This window comes from Barbus barbus, assembly GCF_936440315.1.
Source record: "Barbus barbus genome assembly, chromosome: 37".
NCBI classification, from domain to species: domain Eukaryota; kingdom Metazoa; phylum Chordata; class Actinopteri; order Cypriniformes; family Cyprinidae; genus Barbus; species Barbus barbus.
In genome coordinates, this window is record NC_136715.1 from 677,258 (window position 1) to 698,552 (window position 21,295).

The following is a 21,295-nucleotide window of genomic DNA, read 5'->3' on the forward strand; positions in this document are numbered from 1 at the left end:
ACAGGTGAAGAATTATTGTCTTCTTCTGCTGTTTACCTGAAAAACAAAACTACTGAGAGCTGCTTCACCGCCACCTACTGGACACACACACACACACACACACACACACACACACACACGTTGGTTTTTGTGCTATTGCCCTACACCTAAACTTAGCCCTCACAGGAGACTTTGTGCATTTTTAGATTTTCAAAAAAACACCATTTAGTATGTTTTTTTAAGCCTTTTGAATTACGGGGACATAGGCAGTGTCCTCATAAACCACCTTCATATTGTAATACCTCTGTCATACCCATGTCATTATACACATTTGTGTCCTCATAAACCACATAAACATGCACACACACACACACACACACACAGCTCACACACACACACATCAATGCAGACACACACACACTCACACACACACACACACACACACACACACACACACACACACACTCACACACACACACACACTCACACACACACACACACACACACACACACACTCACACACACACTCTCACACACACACACACACACACACTTTCTCTCTCACACAAACACACACACACTCTCTCTCACACACACTCTCTCTCTCTCTCTCACACACACACACACACGCACACACACACACACACACACACACACACACTCTCACACACACACACACACACACACACACACACACACACACACACTCACACACACACACACACACACTCTCACACACACACACACACACACACACACACACACTCATCGTGTTGTGGTGTTGGAGCGGTGTGTTCTGTCATGTTCGTGTCTCATGTAAGATGAATGACAGACAGTCATGTGACCTGCAGATGTTTAATGGCAGCACATGCTCACAGTGAACTGCTGATGTGTTGATGAATCATAATCATAATCATGTTCCTGTCGCTGCAGCCGCTGAAGACCCCAGACACACACCAGCACTAGCTCAAGTTACTAATGCAGCACTAGATCCAGCACTGAAGCGACTCCACAGACAAACTAAACATGAACTGGAGTCTCAGAGCAGACTGATGGAATGATGACGATGACGATGATGATGAAGACGTTCACTCGTTTACATTTAAAAAATAAGTGATGATGTGAATAACAGACTTGCTGCATGTCAGTGTGTCTGCTTTCAACACATAAAACATGAACATATTTCAAAAGATGTACATTTACTGGTGTTTGTTTATTGCCCTTTGTTAATTTTACATACAGTTCCTTCATATTATTTACATGTGAAAATATTATTTTATTTTGTGATATTTTGGTCTTGCTTTCAGTTGAATAAATGTCACTTCTCACTAAACATTGACTGCATTTAGATCAAACTAAACACTTCGAAACAGATCTGAGGGCTTCACATCAAGCTTTCTGCAGGTCTTATAACGTTCTTATTCACTCCTCCACAAACTCAGGCCTGAAAACATGCTTCATAATTCATATTCACTCATAAAATCATGGCATGTTCTTCCTCAGTATTTTTGTCTGGTTTTAAATATTCTCAAATCAAGATACATTTACTGGAGATATGAAGTCTGATCTGAATCAAAAGAGTTTATGATTAAAACAAGAACAAATATCTGCCAACTTTCCTCTGAATGACGACATTGGCACAGATTTCTTCTTCTTTTAATCATAAACTCACTTCAGTTTCTCAGAAAACAAGACCTTTTATTATTTATTTTTTTCTCCAGTAAATGTATCTTTAGTCAAACAAGACAGAAATACTGAGAACAGCACTGTTTTGCAGCGTGATCAGAAAGTAGAGCAACACTTATTTCCATATTCTAAGTTGTTTTTAGTCAAATCAATTAAAAAGTGAGAGATTTTTTGCTCTCTAGACATTTACAGACCGTTCTAATGTATTGTGTTCCTTTTAAAAAGGTTTTAACACTGCAGAAATCATTTTCTTCCTTAGTATTCTTGTCTTGTTTTCTAGTACAAATATCTAAAACTTCTTGAATCAGGATGCATTTACTGGACAAGTAAAATGACTCGAGATATTTAGTCTTGTTTTCTGACATTATTATACAAATGTTGTTGGTATGGAGGTAAGAAAAATAAACTTAATTCAATATAATTTTTCTTACACCATTGGCAGATATTTTTAGTAGTTTTAGTTTTTTTCAATCTTTACTCGTCTGACTCTCAAACAGCAGAAACACACCAAATCTGCAAAACCAGACACTAATGCTCAGACTTTCACACTTTTTTCAAAACACAACACACAGTTCTCTCTGTAACACACACACGTCTAACAGGAATTAATATTGTGGCAAAGGTGTTTGCAAATGTTTGCTTTTGAGATGTGTTTGTGATATTTTGAATGCAGAGCTTCATTTTGCAAGAGATGTGAGGTGCTTTGCATTTTGTGTGCAATTCTTAGATTTGGGTGTAAAGTTTTGAAAAAAAGAGGCAAAGTTTTTTGAAAATGTGTGTAAGCAGCTTTTTTTCAGGATATTTTTTTCAGAAAAGAAGAGAATATCTTAAGTCATTTTACTTGTCAAGTAAACGCATCTTAATTCCAGAATCTGTAGATATTTCTACTAGAAAACGACAAAAATACTGAAGAAGAAAATCATTTTTTGCAGTGAAGTCTCAAACTGAGCTTCATCAGACCTGCAGAAACCATCAGTGGATCATAAAGCTGAGCATCGTTTCCTGTTATAGTACTGTACTGAGAGATTATGAGCTGAACTAATGGTGCAAACCGAGTTAACTCCAAACTAACTAGTAGTCATTAATCGGCTGGTCTGAACTTACTGTACATGTGTCACACACAGCTGGTGAAGAGCTGATCATGTGATGTGTGTCTGGATCAGGGCTGCAGTCACATTCACTCATCAACCAAACCCAGAACTACAGGTCATGTGACTAGTTAAGCGGTTAACTCCGTTAGTCTCTAGTGAACCCGCTGCTGTACACATAAATAATAAAGTGTTCATCACGTCTTCAGTTTCTCCAGTTCAGATGATGATGGTCATCAAACGCCAGTGTCCTTCATCACTTCTTCCCATGGTTTATCTGGAGTGACAGCATCATATTCCACATCCAGGCTGTGTGTGTGTGTGTGTGTGTGTGTGTGTGTGTGTGTGTGTCTGTGTGTGTGTGTGTGTCTGTGTGTGTGTGTGTGTGTGTGTCAGTTTCCTGGTTTGATCAGATTTATAGATGAAAAACTACAGCAGACTAAAACCGAAGGAGAGTTGGGTCTGAGAGGAGCAGCAGGAGCAGGAGCAGGTGAGGATGATGAGGATGATGAAGATGGTGGTGTCAGTCGCTCCGGCTCAGAGGTGTGAGGAGGTGGAGAAGCACAGCTTCAGTGTGTACGGGTTCGAACCGTCTGAAAAACAACAACAAAACAAACGCTCAGCTTCAGCTCATCTGCTCTCTGTCTATAGCTTCACTCAGACCTTTACAGGATCTGCTAAATGTTCATTATTTAAGAGGGAAAGTAAGAGGCATCATACAAAACACAACTGAGGGACTCATATGCAACTATTCCAAAAGCCTCAGATGTTCACTGATGCGCCAGAAGGAAACACGACGCATTGAGAGTGGGGGGTGAAAACTTTTGAACTGAACGTGTTAATTTCTCTGGGAATTGTGTAAACATCGTCTGGAGCTTCTGAAGGGCAGTGCTAGATGAAAAAATATGACATTTAAACAAACAAAGAAAAAATTCCCCATGATCACCATCCTGTTCAAAAGTTTTCACCCCCGGCTCTCAATGCGTTGTGTTTTCTTCTGGAGCATCAGTGAATCCTTTTTCTCACATAAATCAGAATTTGGTAGATCTTGCCCTATAATTATGAATGAAATAAAGGTCCCTGCTGAAAAAAAACTATAGACACCATCACAAAATGTGTAATGGTTTTACTGGTTATAATGGGACTTGTAATGGTTTTACTGGTTATAATGGGACTTGTACTGGTTTTAATGGAAACTGTAATGGGTCTCTACTGGTAATTGGTCACCTTCTATTGGTGGCTTGTTAAAACCAATAAATCCTATTGGAATAAGTCCCAAAACACACTACAGAAAACCATTTTCTAATGGTTTTAAAGGTTAAAAGTTGATGGTTTGTAATGGTATTTGAAGTGGAAAACATTAGGAGTTTCAGCAATGTTTCTATAGTTTTTTTCAGCATGGCATCCTCTGTAAGTTTGAAACTTATAGTTAAATTCAGTTTCACACAGAATAAAATACAACTGAGACTGATTCATAATGGTATTATTATCCAAAATATATTTCATAAGTGGCTGAAATATTCTGTATTACTGATGTAACTATTAAAAAACATATATTTGAATATACAGTAAATATTTGTCTTTCTAGTAAGATCTTTCCTCTGGTGGTTGACTCACTGGGGATCCGGATCTGATAGTGGTTGAGGACCGTCAGAACCTCCACGGCGTGAGTCTTACTGTCGAACTCCAGCAGGCCAGAGATGGTCTTTGAGCTGGCTGCAGATCCAAACACACGTCACAAACATTTCTACAGCAGCTTCACAGAATAAGACTCAGCAGAACTCAGACTCACGTTTGGCGTCAAACACTTTGTATTTGATGAATCCTGGGACGTCGTGTTCTGTGCATAACTGCAAAACAACAGATGAATATGAGTGCGATTGAACAGAATCCAGCAGAGGACCCTAGTGAGACACACCGACTCATCAACACCTGCTTATTGACCCGTCCGTACAGAGTTAACCAAACCCTGACAGAAAACCAGCATGTCCTTAAACTGAGCTTTTTCAGATTTAACTCACTTCTGGGACCTGAACCTTTCAGATAATGTAAAGACAAAAGTGAAGACGGAACCATTTTAGCACCAATTACTGAAGCTGACACACAGACGGGGTTATTATAGTTCACTGAAACCATAAAACATTTTCATTACATTACATTAATTTAAATAAAATAAAATAAATATGTAAATTGTTTCAGCTAGTTGCCATGGTAACATTTTCATTTAGTTTAACTTAATGTACTAAAATAACTAAAACTATAAAAATATATACATTCCTAACTATTCTATAATAATAAAAAATAAATCAAATAAAAACATTTAAAAAACTGATAAAAATGACAAAAACACACAACAAAAAAAGAAAATAGAAACTAATTCAAAATATTCATAGAAACTATAATGGTAACACTTTACAATAAGTTCTCATTTGTTGTATCATGAGTTAATGCATTAATTAACATGTATAATATGTAATAATGAGCAATATATTTTTACAACATTTATTAGACTATGTTAATGTAAGTTAATAAAAGTTCATGTTCATGTTAGTTCACACGGTCTTGACTAAACTTAACAGATACAGCTTTTGATTTTAATAATGTGTGAGTAAATGCTGAGAGTAACATGAAGTATTTTTCATTGTTAGTTTGTTAGCAGTGAAGGCCTATTGTAAAATGTTATTTATTATATGCTATCTCAATGATTGTAAAATAACAGCACACAGAATTCATCACAGAGATGCCTCATCCAATCAGATGCGTGTGTTTTACATTTACATGTAGGCATTTAGCAGATGCTTTTATCCAAAGCAACAAATGAGGACAATAGAAGCAAACAAAACCAACAAAAGAGCAACAACATGCAATATATAAATATATATATATATATATATATATATATATATATATATATATACACAGTCCCCTCCATAAGTATTGTAACAGTAAAGACAAAATTGCTCTGTTGCTGTGGAGTCAAGACATTTGCAAATATGATTAAAAGATGAATATGAGACAAAACTACAGAATGTCACATTTTATTATTAGCCATTTCAACACATACATGTTTTACCAAATAAAAAGAACAGCACTTTTATAGTTCATCCCTCTATCTGATGAGAGCATAAGTATTGGAGCAGTTGAACATAAGGCAGATATAAAAGATTAAAAGCTATTATTTAGTTGCAGATCCCTTGCACACAATCACAGCAGTGAGTCTGTGACCCATAGACATCACCAGACTCTTGCTCTCATCCTTTGAAATACTTTTCCCAGCCTTTAATGCAGACAATCCCAATTGTTGCTTGTTTTGGGGAGTTTCTGTCTTTACTCTCCTCTTCAGCTGCTGAAATTCATGTTCAATCAGATTTAAATCTGGAGATTGACTTGGGCAATCTAACACTTTCCATTTCTTTGCTCTTATAAACTCCTTGACTGAACTGGCAGGGTGCTTTGGGTCATTGTCCTGATGCAATATGAAGCACTTCCCAATGAATCTGGGGGCATTTTCTTGAATATTGGTAGGCGAGATGGTTTTGTACCCTTCCAAATTCATTCTGCTACTGTCATCATACATTAAGTCATCAGTAAAGTTGAGAGGGCCTGTTCCAGAGACAGCATGCATGCCCATGCCATGACACCACCTCCACCATGCTTTACAGATGAGGCTGTATGCTTGGGATCATTGCAGTTCCCTTTCTTTCTCCACATTAGTGCTTTCCCATCACTTAGATAAAGGTTCATCTTTGTCTCATCGGTCCATAAACACAGTTCCAAAACTCTTCTGGCTCACCTTTGTGCTTTTTTGCAAACTCTAATCTTGTCTTTCTATGTTTGGTGCTGGTCAGAGGTTTGCATCTTGCTGTGTAGCATCTGTAATTCTGTGTCAAAGTCTCCTGAGGACAGTAGATTGTCAGAGCATCACCCCAGCTTTCTGGAAGTTGTTGGTGATTTTACAGACACGTCTTTTAGGATTCATTTTCACAGCTTTTATGATTTGTCTGTCATCATCTACTGTTGTTTTCTCAGCCGATCAGGTCGTTGTTGGTTGCTGGTGTCGCTGGTGGTTTCCAAACTCTTGATTTCTCCATCCCTTTGTTTTTGCTAGAGCTCTAACTGACTTCCTCTTTTCTTTTAGCATCCAAATTGCTTGCTTTTCTCTCAAAGTCGACTCCCTCATCTTCATCCTGGTTTGTGTGTCATCATCGAATGCAGGATTCAGAATACAGAAGTAATGGATATAACTGATACGACACATTCCCTGCTTTTAATATCTGAAGAATTAATGCAGCAGGACACAGCTGATCACTTAGAAAGACCTGAGAGGCAACTGCTCCAATACTTATGCTCTCATCAGATAGAGAGATGAACTCTAAAAGTGCTGAACTTCTTAGCTGCTAAAACATGTATGTGCTGAATTACCCAATAATAAAATGTGACATTCTGTAGTTTTGTCTCATATTCATCTTTTAATCATATTTGTAACTGTCTTGACTCCACAGCCAACAGAGCAATTTTGTCTTTACTGTTCAATACTTATGGAGGGCACTGTATATATAACGATATAACAAGTCTCGGTTAGCCTAACGCAGTACACGGAGCAAGGTTTTAAAAATGTGTCCTGCAGCACAGAAGCAGTCATCAGTAGCACAGGTATATTTGTAGAAATAGACAACAATACATTGTATGGATCAAAATTATACATTTCTCTTTTATGACAAAAATCATTAGGATATTAAGATCATGTTCCATGAAGATATTTAGTAAATGTCCTGTAAAAGTAAACTTAATTTTTGATTAGTAATATGCATTGCTAAGAACTTCATTTGGACAACTTATATACAGGTATAATAAAGCAGAATTAGAATAGCGAGTGCTATAGAGGGTCAAATGAAGATGAAAGAGTGTGTTTTGGGTGTTTTGTGAGCGTCTCACCTGCTGCAGGTCGTCCTCGCTGATGCAGGGCGGCACGTTGTAGAAGTGCAGCACACAGGAGGGCGGCTGGATGATGTTCTTGGACGCCTGACCGGCGCTGGTGAAGCGGTTGTTACGTGTCATAGCGAAGTCCTTATAGCTGCTGGAGCCGTCCTCCAGCTCAAACACCTGACTCGGGATCACAGCGTGCTGCTTCGACACACTGCACACACACACACACACACACACACACACACACACACACACAAAGAACATGTTACTGTCATAAACACTGACTACAGCTGATCGCCTCATGCTGTTTGAGGTTCAGAGTGTGTGTGTGTGTGTGTGTGTGTGTTTTTGTGACACATGAGGACATAAATGTGTATAATGACAGGTATTACAAGGTGAAGGTGACTTTTCAGGACATTGCCCCATGTCCCCACTTTTCAAAACACTTATAAATCATACAGAGTGAGGTTTTTTGGGGGAAAGTAGAAATGCACAAAGTCTCCTGTGAGGGCTAAGTTTAGGTGTAGGGTTGGTGTAGGGCAATAGCACACACAGTTTGTTCAGTATAAAAATGTGTGTGTGTGTGCTCACCAGACGTTGAGGCGTTTGCTGAACACCTTGATGCTGTTGAGGTGTGTGATTGCTCTGTCGACCGCGTACTCATCACCCATCTCTACTAGAGCGGTGCCCGGGACGCTCTTCATGAACTTCACCTACACACACACACACACACACACACACACACACACACACACACACACACACACACACACACACACACACACACACACACACACACACACACACACACACAGAAACACAGCTAAATACTATAACCATACTAACAGAAAACATTCTGCATCTTTGCTCTATTTATTTTTATAATGTTTTTACAAATAAGGACGTCAGTAAAGAGGTTTTGTCAGATTAAACTCACTTCTGGGAACAAATTTGTTCCAATATACAGTCAAACTAAAAATTATTCAGACTCCAGATATCATTTTTTATATTTTTTACTAGTGGGTGCAGGACACTAGAGTTAATTTCTGTAAGTGAGGAGAGCAAAATAAAGTAAACTGTGACATATTATACCCTAAACTTCTTCATACAGTGGACTAGCAGTAAAACTTGGGTCCAAAAATTATTCAGACACTTTAACCTGAGCATGTTTTCCTCCAGTGTTTTTCTTTAATTGCTAAAGTGATGTTTTTCCTCCACAGACTGAACTAAATGAAGCACTGCTTGGTGATTGGTCGAGCTAAATTGGTTTTATCTAATTGTGTTCTTAAATTTAACATCTGACAGCTATTCAACACAATTCATTACATACCTTTCTATCAGTTATCTGACATCATCAAGATCAATTTATTCTGACACAGATTAACTCTGAGCTCTTCTCATATTTTAGTACCATTTTCTAAACTATAGAGAATAAACTGAGATAATGTGAGGAATGTTGAGAAATGTGTCTGAATAAATTTTGGTTTGACTGTATATTGTACAAACACATCAGAGTTTTCATAGTTAACTAAAAGTCAAACCATAATTTTTTTAATATTATTTGAAATAAAATACAAACTTATAAAATATTTTTAAAAACTTGAAATGATTTTATTTCAGCTAGTTGCCAAGGAAACATTTCTCATTTCTATTTAGTTTAACGTACTAAAATAACTAAACAATGCATATATTACTTGATGATGACTAAAACAAAAAACAACACCTAAAACAACTCAAATAAAATTTAATAAAAACTCTATAGACATAAAATGACTAAGTTACTAAAATAATTAAAAAAAATCACATCCAGAGTAAAACCAAATCCAAACATTACTAAAATCAACTGCTATCTGAAGAACTCTTTACCTTCTCGATGTTTCCGTAGAGACAGAAGAGGTTGAAGATGCGGGTGCAGTTCATCTTGGCGGGATGCAGGCCGCTCACCATGGCAACGGAGCTGGAGGCATGGCTCATGTATGAGGAGGTCTGGGGCAGCGGATACGCCACCACCTCCGGGACATCATGAGAGCCGCGCTTGAAGCGATTATTACCGGGCAGCGGCAGCAGGGGGCAGTGAGAGCCTGCACACACACACACACACACTTAATAAACCTCTCAAACGTTCTGTTAGAACACACTGCTTTGGCTGTTGTTTTATATCCGAGCCCGTTTAGAGGGCTAGAGCTTGACTGGCTCGTGTCTGTGGTGCTTGAATGAGTGACTGACCGTATCCGTTATCGCTGTACGAGGACGGATGTTCTCCCAGGATGGCCTGCCGCTGTCGGCCTTTACCACGCTCTAAAACACATTCAACACACACACACCGACTGTAAATACACCCACATTTACACCAGTAAAACATTCACTGTGAGAACACAACAGACGCACATGATCCTGAAGACAATGAAGATCTGTTGAATATCATTAACATCCCTCACTTCACACGACTCAATGCGTGTCTGGATGATTTACTAGGGAGGTGTTTTAATTCTCATTCTCAATCACAATACGATTTGTTTCAATATTTTTATATATAATTTAATTGATAAAATAATGTCAAAACACAAAACATCTTAAAGATTTTTTTTTTTAAGACCATTACTGTACTGTATGTAAAATTTAGTTCTGCATTTCTGTAGCTCAAACAGTAAAGCACCGAGATCACAACACCAAGCTAATGGGTTCAATTCCCAGAAAATGCATGAACCGATTCAATGCAATGCAAATCCGTTTGGATAAAAGCATCTGCCAAATGCATAAAAGTAAATGCAATTTCTTTTTCTGATTTTGGATGAACATGTTCAATCTGAAACTAAAAGCAGTCGACTAGAGACCATTTGCAATATTACATTCACTTTCACATGTCACTGAACCAAACGAAACACAAGAGCTGCTGAGCGCCTCGTAAAGGTGAAAGAGGGAAATAAAAGTCATTAAATGTCACAGAAACACTCCTGTACATACTGAGAGACAGACAGGCAGAGACCGAGAGAGAGAGAGACGGGTAGAAATAAAAGGCTTTGTAAATTAGGCTGGATTCAAACATAATCCTCTTTAGACGAATCAGAAAAACACACAATCAAACATTCAGAAGAAAAAACACTCCCAGGTGCTTTTTATAGCCAAAGAAGCTTAAACAGACAGAATTAGAGAATCACTGGAAAACACACGTCAGAGATCACACACACAACAGCACAATTCGTGTGTGTGTGGACAGAATCAGGCAGACGTGAGTCTGTCTCCGTTGGCCTGCAGGAGGAACTCATGCACAGTCGTGCTAATTGCTACAAAATGAGCAGTTAGTGGCAGGAAGCGTTTGGCACTGCTGGGCTCCGTCTTCAGAGGGGCTCAAAGTGACCTTCAGCCATCAGCTGAGCCTCCTCACATACTGACAGCAGAAATATAACGCACGGATGAGGACATAAACACGGAAGAGCAGCACATTCAGCCAAACAGATGGAGATCAGACTGCATGACTACAAAACTCTTCAAGCACTCACTCAGTTTTTATGTGGTTTGCAATTTTTGTAAATAAAAATATGGGACATTTTAGCAAAAAAAATAAAAATAAAATCCACCTTTATAAATATAAAATATATTTACATTTATTTAAAAATAAAGAATAAATATGCTGCAAAAAATTATTTCCTTAGTATTTTTGTCTTATTTGCTAGAATAAATATCTAAATATTCTTGTATCAGGATGCATTAAGTAAAATGACTTAAGATATTTTGTCTTGTTTTCTGAAAATATTATGCAAATTTTATTTTAGCTTAAAACAAGATAAAATATCTGCCAATGGGGAAAGAAAATTTTAATTCAAAGGCTAAACAGGATTACCCCATTGGCAGATATTTTTGCTTTTTTCAGAAAACAGGACATAATATATTAAGTCATTTTACTTGTGAAGTAAATGCATCTTAATTCCAGAATTTGTAGATATTCATACTAGAAAACAAGACAAAAATACTAAGGAACAAAATAATTTTTTGCAGTGTATATGTCACGTGTCTGTTTCCATTTAGTTCCGTTTTGTCCTTATTTGGTATTTCCTGTCCTTGTTTAGTTAATTATCATCCAGTTCACCTGTCTTGTATTAATCATCTTGTTTGTTCTTTATAAGCCTTGAGTTCACTAATCTTCTTCGTCGTGTCTTAAAGTTATGTTTATGATGTTTATTGTTATTGAATACGTTTGCACCATTAAAAAACCTGATTACTCTGAATCCCTCGTCTTCCTGCCTTCCAGGATCAGAATCGCATAACAGTATATATAATTGCAAAACAACATCCAGAATGGGTGTTGCAAATGAACAGACTGTAAAGTTAGCATAAATTAGTCAAATAAATTATGTACTAATTTGAAACGTTCTGAAAAAAGGGTCCAAATAAAGTCATGTTACAATTTAAAATATAGGACACTGATAAATATTACATTTCTGGTAAATAGATTTTCAAAATTTGTTTGTTTTTAGCCAATTTATTTATAATAGTTTATTTTCACATTAAATTCAATATTCTGTCAACAGTGACTGTTGCTGTATAATTTTAGTAATTAAAAATAATTTTCATGTCAGACAGTAAAATGCGAAACATATCTGTTGTTTATCGCAACAAAAAACAAAGCGTCTTTAATTCTTTAAGACAATACACTACTGGTGAATATGGTTAAAATGTATACTAACAGATACCACCATACTTCAGCTGATTAATCACAGTACAGCTAGACAACTGCTTTGTATTACAAGGTTTTTAAATGTTATGTTTGAATATGCACACTATTAATTAATTATATATGCACTAAATTCCATAGATTTCCAGAACATAAATCTAAACAATATATGTGGTAACACTTTATTTTAGGGTCTCTTAACTAGCTGCTTATTAGCATGCATATCACTAGAATATTAGCCATTTATTAATAGTAATTAAGCACATATTAATGCCTTATTCTACATCCCTAATCCTACCCAACAGGCTAAACTTAACAACTACCTTACTAACTATTAATAAGCAGCAAATTAGGAATTTATTGAGGGAAAAGTTGTAATTAATAGTGAATTGTAATTAAAAGTGTTCCCTATTATAAAGTGTTAGCATATATGTAATAGAACAATAAACACTTGAATGTGCCTTTTGGGTGTTTTCTTTCCACTTAATAATAAATATCTTTAAATAATAGTATCTTTAACTAGGATAATTCATATTAAACAGTTTTTCTCCACTTCAGCAGCATTTACATACAGCAAACTTCACAGTTTTATTCTTATCTATATTCTGAAGGTTTTTACTGAAGGGATTTTGGATTTATCTTTTTATCACTCCATAAATCAGAAAATACTGTCAACAGACCGAAAAAAAAAAAAAACACATTTTCACCATGTTTTTAGGACAAAAATGTTATATTGTGTGAAGGACATCTGAACAAATCCCTCAGTAAAAACCTTCAGAATATAGAGAGGAATAAAACCGTAAAGTTTGGTTTATGTAAGTGCTGCTGAAGTGGAGAGAAAACTTTTAAAGATATGTATCACAATTGAAATCTAAAGACGCAAATAGATAAATTGTAATAAACAAATAAATGTGTATTTTATATGTTTTCTTTCCACTAATCTGAAAAGCTATGGAAGTAAAATAGATCAAAATCTCAAAATTGACCAGAACATGAAAAAACACTGGTTTTGTTTGTAGTTTCTCATCTTATTACACTTTATCTATTTGCGTCTGTAGATTTCAACTCAACTCATCCAATTCATATCTTTAAAGAGTTTTTTCTCCACTTCAGCAGCACTTACATACACCAAACTTTACAATTTTATTCCTATTTATATCCTGAAGGTTTGTACTGAGGGGATTTTGGATTTCTTTTTTTATTACTCAATAAATCAGAAAATACTGTCAACAGACAGAAAAAAACACATTTTCACCATGCTTTTACGATTTTTTTTTATATAAATCAGTGTGAAGGATATCTGAACAAACCCCTCAGTAAAAACTCTCAGAATATAGAAAGGAATAAAACTGTAAGTTTTGGTGTATGTAAGTGCTGCTGAAGTGCAGAAAAAAACTTTTAAAAATATTTATTGTAATTGAAATCTATAGACGCAAATAGATAAGTTGCAATAAAATAAACACTTAAATGTGTATTCTGGATGTTTTCATTCTACTAGTCTAAAAGAAGACATTATTCTACAAAATGTTATCAATGCATGCAAAAACAATGTCCTATAGCGTCTCACCTCAAAAAATAGTCATGTTAATATTCATCATTTGGTCTGAACCTACAGCTGAGATCGATCAGGCTCCACGTGTCTGAAGGAGATCTGAGCTTCTGCCATCACATCTCTAATTCTAAAAAGTGCTGACGGAAAGTACAGAATGCTGAGAGCGCCGCAATAAAGCGAGACAGACAGAGAGGCAGTAATAAAGAGAGGAAGAGAGGTTTAACACAGAGGTACTGTAGCGCGTTCATTAATATTCTGTGATGAATGCCTTCACATTAGCATGTGAGTTCAGCTCACGCTCTTATCTTTAGTCAATAACGAAGCAGCACTGAGAAACGCTGAGCGGCCCTTCAGTCTGGAGCCGATCAATGGCTGAATGCTGCTGTTCGCTGCTGATAACTCTGTTTACACCGCTTTGAGCCGTATGGCTAACACATGCACACGCATGACTAAAACCACATAATGCACCACACTGCAATATGGGCTGTCTGCTCCTGAAAGACACAGTACGAACCTCACACAACACCCTAGCAACCGTCCACATGCCCCTAGCAACCGCTGCGCACAGGTGAAACCCGCACACTCAAATGATGTGGGAGTTTTAGCTGAAACACGTGACGCTGGGGGTGAATCAGGGCGAATCTCTGCAGGTAAATCACACTGAAGCTTCATAAACCTACATCTGACACAGCAAAACAACCTGAATTATTACAAAGATCTGCAGCTTCACAAGAGATTCCTCAGTATAAAGCAGACATCACCGCTGAAAACCTGCAATCAGAATCACATGAACTAACCAGAAGAACACAAAACACACATAAGATCTGCCATTTCTCATAGACAGCACAGTAATCTCACACATATCTCACCAGATCTCAACAATGTCTCAAACCATTGCAAAGTCATGTCATAGACTTCAATATGAAGCCCAACATTTCTCCTCAAATGATCTGGGTTGCTGTTCACACTAATTATAGAGATCTAGATCAATCAGGGGCCTCGGCACACTTACATGACGAGTTAACATGATTTAACAGAAGACAAAATAAGCATTAAAATTAATTAAAATTTTAAAATAAACTAAAAATTCAAGACAAAAAAAAATATGTTTTTCTTTCCATATATCTTAAGAATATATATATATATATATATATATATATATATATATATATATATATATATATATATATATATATATATATATATATATATATATGTAAATTGTACAATATGACATCTAAATTTATTTTAGAAAAAGTTAAATAGAAATGTATTTAAATATTATAATACATTGGATATCTTAAGATCAAATATCTTAGAAATATAAATATAAATATATATTAGATATCTTTTTCTTAATAGAAACTAAAAAAAATATGAAAAACATCATGGAAATTAATAAAATCTTAATATTACATGGACATTTCTATAACAAATACAGTGGAGAAGTCAAAGGTGTAATGTACAACCAAATTTGTTACTGAACCCTAAAGTACATTCAGTTCTTTTATCTGGATTGATTCAAATGTGACGGCCATCATATTTATTTATTTATTTTTTGTTTTATATTAAATAGGTATTAATAAAATATTTTTAAAGTCATGAAAATAATAAAACCTGAAAAATGCATGGACATTTCTATAAATAATATACATTTATCTAGCTGACATTTATGTCAAGCTTTAAAAGACTTGAGTATAAATTGCTGTCATAAAACAGGCAGCTTAAGTCAAAGTGTTAACCTTGAGAAGTGCTGATCTGAACTCTGACTGTGACTCATTTGGGTCTGTTTTCAGTTCTTCTGAAGCATTTGACAACATCAGACAAAGCTGATCATTAAACTTAACTGAGAACTCCTGAGGGTCTCCTAAAGAGCAAGGAGTGATAAACACACACACACACACACTCGTACCTCGGCGCAGCAGGAAGGGTTTGGTGTAGTCCCAGCTGTCGTTGTCGTTTCTGATGACGTTGAGGCGTGAGGGCTAGAATGAGAGAGCACAACGGCACTGCATGTGTGTTAGATCCAGCGCTGTGTGTGAGTGAGTGAGTGAGTGAGTGTGTGTGTGAGTGTGTGTGTGTGTGTGAACGCTGCACATTTACCCGAGCGTATTCGATTTTCAGAGTGCAGCAGCCGGCGTAGATGTCGGCCCCATTGAGGGCGGCTTTGGCCTTCTGAGCGTTCTGGATGGATTCGAACGTGACGGCCGTCAAGGAAAAACTCCACAGAACACACACTTACAACACAACAACAACACAGCTTCGGCTGGGAGTAAAGAGCATGTAAACGGGCTGCTGAAGCTCCCGGTGGAACACCCTCGTCTCGTTAGAGTCTCGTTGCCGGGATACATGCATATTTAATGAGCGTGTGTAATGTGTGTCTGGGGAGCGAACGTACATCCAAAAGCACAAGCTGATTCAAACGAACCTAACGTCTTAATGAAAGGCCACGAAGGTCATATGAGGTTTAGGGATGTAAATATCATCAGCTTATCATCAGACTCCACACCTGCTGCATTTCCTTTTGAAAACCAGATTTAAAAAACAAATGCATTTTCAGATCTTTATATTGTTTTTAGAGGGTAGTTTATGAAATTTTTGCATCAAAAAATGATCATGTTTGATCGTCATTTTCATTCTGTCACAAACACTTAGTTTGAACTCGAGTCAGATCAAATAAACCAATGCAACTGCACATCATATTCATGTTATAATTACTACATTTAAAATTAATGCTAACCTGTCTTTATTTGAAAAACATCATTCTCAGTGTGCACAAACTTACCAGTTCAGTGCACTTTCCATTTCAGTGTTTACTTCTTTTTTTTATTCATATTTTTTAATTCATTTTTTATTTCATATTTCTTTATTTGTGAAAAATACCTTGATAGGATAACAGAATCGAGCAACAAAAAAAAAATCTAAATGAATCTCTTGATGTTACAGATTTAATTTTCAAATTATTTTTTTAATTATTTTTTTCACATTATTTTATAATATTTATTCATTTTTATATATTTATTCAAATCAATTACTAATTTAGTAATTATATTCTATATTAATAAATCTAATATTAAAAGTTTCAATATTATATTCGTAATATTTAAAAAAAAAATTAAATAGTATATGTTTAAATTAACTACTGATTTGAATAGCTGTTGATTACACACACACACATATATTTCAAACTATTTTGCAAAATATTTATATGATATTTTATGCATGCAAATATTTAAGTATTTTGAGAGCATTTAATTATTTGCAGTGCTTCATTGGAGTGGGCGGAGCTTCTTTTGGCAGAATTCACCTGTTTCAGTTCTCTGATAGGTGACGATTTCTCTGCAGAATCATGGGAAATGTAGTTTTTAACCATGAGTTCTGCTATTGAACGCAATTATTTAGAAAATAAGTTGAAATAATGCAGCTTTGAGAGAAGCATAAACCATCGATTGGTCTGTGTTTAACGGTTCATGGTTAAGTTCTGATTCAGAATCTGCTGGAAGTGTGAGTGAGTGTGAGCAGCATCAGCAGAAGGATATTCCACCATGGCCTGGATCCCGTTCCTCTTGAAGATCACGATGCGCAGCACGCTTCCGATCGGGTTACAGACCGTGTACAAAACATCCTAAAGAGGAAGAGCAGAAGCTGTTGAGAGTAGGGATGTCAATTTTCAATCATTTCCATGATCGATCTTCGCTTAAATTAATGATCAATTAATCGATTAATCGTTAACCTTAATATTGCAAAATGCATGTATTGCAGTGGCATATAATGACAGGATGAGCAATGCTACTCAAAACGCCAGCTTCCTCACCCGAATTAAAGGGGTTTTTAGTCTAATTAAAAGGCTAGTAGCAGTATAGTATCAGAATAGATGTGATTATGATCATTTGATAAATACGTTTGGGATCGTTATACTTTGTTGGCTGTTTTACGGAGACCACTGAATGCGCCTTTTTAAATAGTTTAATGGTGCTTGTTGTATTTTAAAACACAAATCGCAATGTTTGCAATTGACATTATTGGCATTTGAAATAAGGCAGCGGCTATTTACACCAAGTGAAAATAGCAGTATTTTTTTTTACGATATGCAATTTACACTAAGTGCAAATAGCTATAGATTCTATTTACACTGTTAAAATAGCAAGACTTTCTGCTATTTATACTACGTATTGCAAATAGTATTTATTTGCACTTCAGTATTGTAGTACACTATAAAACAGTATGCAATAATAACATATCGAGTGTAAATTATAGTTTTAATTCAAATTATTAAATGGATGCCACCTTATTGGGACAATAAAGCCATCCCTACACCTACCCGATACTTTTATTTTCAACTTTTTGATTATTTCCTTCAATTTTTTATTGAAAATAATTGCCTTTCTGATGCTATATGAGATTTGAAAAAGGAGAAAAAAAAGTTAGGCAAAAGGCGGACTCGAACTCGGGTCGATCGCGTCAAAAAGCATGTGCCTTATTATCTACACCACTGAAACTGATGCTGAATTGGCGTATTTTTTTAGTGTTGACTAACTCAATCACACCTTAGTGGGCGGAGTTAGTGTAAATAGCCTTTGCCAACAAGACGGGCTATTTGCACTTAGTGTAAATAGACACTACATTAAAATAAACGCCGCTTCCAACCACGAGGCTGAGGTGAGACCAGGTGTACCGTGGTGATGGGGTAGAGCGGGTTCTGGATGGACAGCAGCAGCACTTTGTTCCCGCTGTTGGGGTCGTCGGCGTTGGTGGGCCGCGTGATGCGTTTGCTGGTGGAGTAGTTGAAGTAGGCCTGCTGTCCGGCGATGTAGACGGGCTCCTGCGATCCACACGCCACGCAGCGGTCAGCGCTCTGAACCTCCTCGAACTCCACCAGAGCCTGCCGCTTGAACGGCATCATCATCACGTAACTGCAGGAGAGCAGCAGAACTTCACTAAAACTACAGCCAAGTAACACAGTTCACTGTAAACTGATAAATAAAAAATAATAATAATAATAAAGAGATGACCGAACACTTGAGAAGAGATGATGCCAACCCTCAGACAACATACTAAACTACCAAAAATAAGTTTAATTGCAACATATAATCATTGCACTTAATAGTGTTCACCGTCTGTTTGATTACATGTCATTAAATAACTGTATGAATTTTACTGTACATTTCTGCCATATGGAGTAGTCATAGTCACCGCTGACAAGCTACTACTAAATATAATGTAGAAACCTTAAAATACAAACTTAAATTTTCTGTAAAGCAATGATTTGTATCGTGAAAAGCGCTATATAAATAGACTTGAATTGAACTGAATTGTAAAAAATGGACAATAAAATGACTAAAAATTTAACTGAATTTAAAGGGGGAAAAACAGAATGTAGAAATAAAATTTAATTAAAAATATTAACAAAAACTATAATAGTTGTTAACTGAAACCATAAAATAATTACTTGAAATAAAATAAAACAAAAAAAAAATATTTCAAACTTAAATTTAAGTCTGTCAGTTTAATGCGTTAATTAATTAGTTATATAAAAATTACGCAATTAAAATATTTTAACGCAGTTATGGCACTGAGCGACCCCAGAGCTGTACGTCATCTTACATTACAGACAGGTGACTGCTGACAAATATATGATGCAGGGCAACAACTCCATAGATGCAGTTATGTACTAAAATTCAAGATATTGGGGCAAACAAAATGCCCCTGAATGAGTTGTCTCATATTTATATCACATGATAAGCGATATCACACCAGCAGGGAGAGCAGTATTACACAAGCGCTGTTTTTGTCCCGAACATCACGAGTGCAAATGTGATTTTATACAACAGTTCAGTAAATAAGAAGTTAATGTTGTGTTATATTTTAAACACATTATTGTCTGTTTTGCTCAATTTTAGAAGAAAATATTACCTTTAAAACCACAGCAGTTGTGCATCTCTGAGCAACACAGCGGTGTTTAGTTTCTGAATGAATCTGTGTTTTGAACGAATCGTGTGAATCAATGATTCAATAGCCTATTCATAAAGTGAGTCGTTTACTTCACTCCTGAATGAATCAGCCGTTTGAACGAATCGAATGAAAGAACCCTAAACACATTACCGCCACCTGCTGGCAGATTTAGCTTCTTATTTAGACTATCATTTCATTTATTAAATAAATATTATTAATAATTAATAAATAAATATTAAATAAAGGTTAATAATAATAATTTAAAACATTTAACATTTATTTATGTTCCATAGTTTATGTTAGGCCGTTGTAGCTTAAACATTTATGTGTAATAAATTTTATGTTGAATCAAATAAAATATTTATTTCTTAAGCTACTATTTGCAATGTATACTTGATACTTTCTCATTTAACACACAAAAATAGCTTTAAATAATCTTTTGTGGGCATTTTCACAGTCAAATGTAGTTTGCGATTAATTAGATTAATTACTTGCCACACCATGTAATTAATTAAACATTTTAATCGACTGACAGCCCTATTTTAAACATTTTATTTCAGCTTTTCGCTAACATTTTGACATACTAAAATAACTAAAATGAAATAAAACGGAAATAATAAATAAACTAATAAAACAACAAATAACATTAAAATAAAAAAAAGAATATATTAAAAATCTAATTCAAAATATGAACAAAAACTGTAAAAGTTGATATCTAAAACCATTAAAAATACTTGAAATAAAATGAAACATCTGAAATAAGATAAAACATTAACAAAAACTAATTTTATTTCAGTTGCCAAGGCAACATTTCATTAAATTTGATGTGCCAAAACAACTAAATCTAAATAAACTAATAAACTAAAAATAAAAATTAATAAGAAATGAAGAAAAATTACAAAAACACAAAAAATGAATAAAGCTTTAAATTTAAATTGAAAACACTACAATATATAAATATTAACAAAAACTATAATAATGCATAACTAAAACCATAAAAAACCTGAAATAAAACAAACTTAATTAAATAATAAAATAAATTAGTTAAAATAAAAATAAAACCTCACTTGAAGCACTAAAATAAATGAAACTAAATAAACCAAATAATAATAATAATAATAAAAACACAGACATATTTACTAAAAATTAATTTAAAAAATATAAAATTAATTTAGTAACAAAATTAAAACAGAAAATACAAAAATAAAATCTAATTCAAAATACTAACAAAAACTATAATAGTATCTCAGTGATGCTAAAATAACACTGATTGACTTAAAAATTCCTTTATGTCCAGTAATTTAAATGATTATATAAAGCTGCGTTTTTATTTGAGTGTTGATGATTAAATACATTTGATTAATTGATAATAAAATAAACTACTTTTTTGGTTTCAGTTTTGGCATTCAGCTAAATTAAAACTTTAATTTCAGTTTTGAT

The 21,295-nt window shown here is 35.1% G+C and overlaps 1 protein-coding gene across 1 annotated transcript in view; it reads right to left on the reverse strand.

Annotated features, from left to right (window-relative positions):
* Window positions 1-821: 821 nt before the first annotated feature.
* Window positions 822-21,295, reverse strand: part of LOC306857034 (heterogeneous nuclear ribonucleoprotein L-like) — a 41,496-nt gene continuing 21,022 nt past the window's right edge. The window contains exons 3-14 of the mRNA XM_079396676.1: window positions 18,579-18,816; window positions 17,443-17,528; window positions 16,007-16,103; window positions 15,816-15,888; window positions 9,906-9,977; window positions 9,546-9,760; window positions 8,271-8,392; window positions 7,689-7,890; window positions 4,546-4,603; window positions 4,371-4,469; window positions 1,595-3,346; window positions 822-1,434 (exon numbers count right to left, since the gene is read on the reverse strand). Coding sequence (XP_079252802.1) covers window positions 3,291-3,346; window positions 4,371-4,469; window positions 4,546-4,603; window positions 7,689-7,890; window positions 8,271-8,392; window positions 9,546-9,760; window positions 9,906-9,977; window positions 15,816-15,888; window positions 16,007-16,103; window positions 17,443-17,528; window positions 18,579-18,816 — 1,318 coding nt within the window. The 3' untranslated portion in view covers window positions 822-1,434; window positions 1,595-3,290. The remainder of the gene's footprint in view (window positions 1,435-1,594; window positions 3,347-4,370; window positions 4,470-4,545; window positions 4,604-7,688; window positions 7,891-8,270; window positions 8,393-9,545; window positions 9,761-9,905; window positions 9,978-15,815; window positions 15,889-16,006; window positions 16,104-17,442; window positions 17,529-18,578; window positions 18,817-21,295) is intronic.